At 40.6% G+C, this 3,167-nt stretch overlaps 1 protein-coding gene across 1 annotated transcript in view; it reads left to right on the forward strand.

Annotated features, from left to right (window-relative positions):
* The window catches only part of ciao2a (cytosolic iron-sulfur assembly component 2A), a 3,782-nt gene extending 1,064 nt beyond the window's left edge, over positions 1–2,718 (forward strand). Inside the window, exons 3-5 of the mRNA XM_031840566.1 lie at positions 278–327; positions 2,004–2,049; positions 2,228–2,718. Of these exons, the coding sequence (XP_031696426.1) occupies positions 278–327; positions 2,004–2,049; positions 2,228–2,328 (197 nt within the window). The 3' untranslated portion in view covers positions 2,329–2,718. The remainder of the gene's footprint in view (positions 1–277; positions 328–2,003; positions 2,050–2,227) is intronic.
* The last annotated feature ends 449 nt before the right edge of the window (positions 2,719–3,167 follow it).

The raw sequence follows: 3,167 nt of genomic DNA on the forward strand, positions 1-3,167 counted from the left end.
ATATATATATATATATGTGTATATATGTATATGTATATATATATATACACCTGTAAATATCATAAACGATTGTTGACACACAGATTATTTTCTGTAATTATTTGGAAACTAATGGAAGAAGGTGATTGGCTGTTTGTGGAGGGAACCAGTGATGATGACTTCCTGTTTGACTACAGAAACACGTCATCCTGCAGTTCTCTATTTAACCTCTGAACCTCAGACTAAAGAGAATCTTCTTCTTCTTCTTCCTCTTCTCCTGTCATCGTTGTGTCTGCAGGTCTCTGCTTACAGGTGAAGCTGCAGAGATGTTTGCCGTTCAAACACAAGGTTAGAACCACAGGAGTGACTTTTAGATCATCTCTGCTCGTGTTCATGTTATTACAAACATCCAGATACAGACAGATCAGAGGTTCTCATCCCGACTGTTCATCAGACGACACGTCGCCCTCTCTCTCATGGTCCACTGGACATTCAGAGCCTCTCTAACGGCCCAAAAATGCCAAATTATCTCCATTAAAATAAACGCTGAATGGCCTTTTATCAGCTGCTGTCTGCCGTGTACCGGGGATGAACAGACTGCTGTCCCTGGACCTCTGAGATACTGAAGGTCTGCAGTCATAATAAGGCTCCTTCTAACAGACTCCTAAGTTGATTTAAGGACGTTTATACGCGATGCACATCAGATATAATGGAAATCCTCAGAGTGAATCTAACGATATTCATATTCATGTCTGTGAGTCCAGATTTATACCATTTAAAGAGACTTAACCGGTGATTACATGAATACGTTTCCATGAACGCTTCACTCGTAACACAGAAAGTTTAAAGCCGACTGTCAAACATTAAAACGTGACAAACAAGAAGATTAAACTTCTGGAGTTCAGTCAGGAACAGCAATGAAGGCAGGAAGCCTTCATTGCTGTTTGTTCACCAGCCAGTTCCAGAGGTGAGAGGTCGAGCAGTGAGAGCCGATCCTGGACGGCATCAAACACACGGCGTGGAGTAGCAGCAGGTGGCGAGACGAGGAGCCTCTTGATCAGAGCAGAGGAAGCTGCTGAACATCTGCTCAACGTCATCAGCCTGTACCAGCAGCTTCTTTCCTTATTTATTATATCTTTACTGTGTGATCACTAATTTAATACGTTCGTTTCGTTTTCACTTTTCTCTTTGCTGCTGTAATCCTGCAAATGTCCCCGACCTACAAAGGATTATCCTTTCGTAACTTATCTTATCATAACTTCGTATCGTAGCTTATCGTATCGTAGCTTCTCGTATCGTAACTTCTCGTATCGTAGCTTAACGTATCGTAACTTCTCGTATCGTAGCTTATCGTATCAGAACTTCTCGTATCGTAGCTTATCGTATCGTAACTTCTCGTATCGTAGCTTATCGTATCAGAACTTCTCGTATCGTATCGTATCGTAACGTATCGTATCGTAACGTATCGTATCGTAACTTATCGTATCGTATTGTAGCTTATCGTAACGTATCGTAGCTTATCGTATCGCAACGTATCGTAGCTTATCGTAATTTATTGCATCGTATCATAGCTTATCGTATCGTAGCTTATCGTATCGTAGCTTATCGTATCGTAACTTATCGTATCGTAACTTATCCTATCGGAACTTATCGTAGCTTATCGATGTGATAGATCTCCATTTATTTCTGAAGATATTTTACAGGTTATGTAAATATCAATAATGGTGAACAGAACTTTATAGACTCGATATCAACACTTCATATGTGCAATAATGTGAATCCTTCAGTCAGATTATGTCGTGTTCTCGTGTTTCTTTATGGATCTGTTGTTGTTTAGGGTTCGGCTCACAACATATTTATATGTTTTCTGTTGTTTTGTACCGTCACCAGTTTACATGATTAACTCTTTTGTCTTATTTCTCTGTTGGTCTGTTATTCCTCATTATGAACGTTTATATTTAATTGAACTCATTTAATAAGTTGTACTCCTCATTAACATCCGCTGTTTTTATTTCTCTTCTCAGTTGGAGATCTACATTTCAGAGGGAACTCACTCCACTGAAGAAGACAGTGAGTTCATCTTCTCTTCTTATTCAGCTTTGTCTCTTTCAGTTGAACATGTACTGAAGTAGATAACGTCTATTAGTGACGAGACTTTCTACACAATGAAAGCTGTGTCGCAGCGGATTCTGAAGTGTTCGTCGTGACTCCAGACTGAAGTCTAACAAGTGAAGTTTTGTGTCTCCAGTCAATAAGCAGATCAACGATAAGGAGCGAGTGGCGGCCGCCATGGAGAACCCCAACCTGAGGGAGATCGTGGAGCAGTGCGTCACCGAGCCCGACGACTGACGGAGGAAGCTCCGCCCACCTGGGAGGGGCCTGCAGGTGTAAACCAGAGGACTCGCTCTGGGAAGTTTGGAGGTTTTATTGTGGAGCGTCTCTGATGAGGATCATGAATACTGAGTCGGGATGGAAGCCGGACTGATGAGTGCGTTGACTGCGAAATGGTTTCACAATAACGGCTCTAAAGTGAGACTGTCGAGTGTCAACATGGAGGAAAAACCTAATATTTGTTCAGTCAATGATCTTTAGTTTGTGAATTATAACAAAGTTTATTTTTAGGTCTCAGGCCAGGAGACCACCTCTGGTTCTATAAAGACTTGGAGTCAAACAGACCATAAAGCAGGGGATGCTTTAGGGCGGGGCTACACAGTGATTGACAGGTCTCTACCAGAGAGTTATACGGCGTCTCTACGTCACTCCTCCTCAGTCCAGATATGGTCACTTCCTGTTTACTGGTTTCTAAAAAAGCCAAGATGGCGATGATCAGAATGCGATGGGTTCATGTTAACACCATCACTTTTTATTATTTTTGACAAAAATAAATGTGTTTTTGGACAGAAAGCTGAATTAGCTGCGATGCGTTCTGCTACAGAGAATCTAAACGCTGTCGGGAGTCCGTGTGTCGGGGTTTAAAGATGACTTAAAGATTATTTTAATAAATAAAGAAGATGTATGAAAAATGAGAAGCTGCTTTGAGTCGTGTTTGATTCACTGAATAATATGTCTTTGGATCTTTGATCTTTGATCTTTGTTTAATGGCCACTTCTTTACCCGTATACACACATTATTATTATCATTAATATTAATATTACTGTTATTAAACACTAAAAGAGACACATAATATT

This window comes from Anarrhichthys ocellatus, unplaced genomic scaffold (assembly GCF_004355925.1).
Source record: "Anarrhichthys ocellatus isolate YVR2014 unplaced genomic scaffold, GSC_Weel_1.0 scaffold2961, whole genome shotgun sequence".
In the NCBI taxonomy this organism is placed as follows: Eukaryota; Metazoa; Chordata; class Actinopteri; order Perciformes; family Anarhichadidae; genus Anarrhichthys; species Anarrhichthys ocellatus.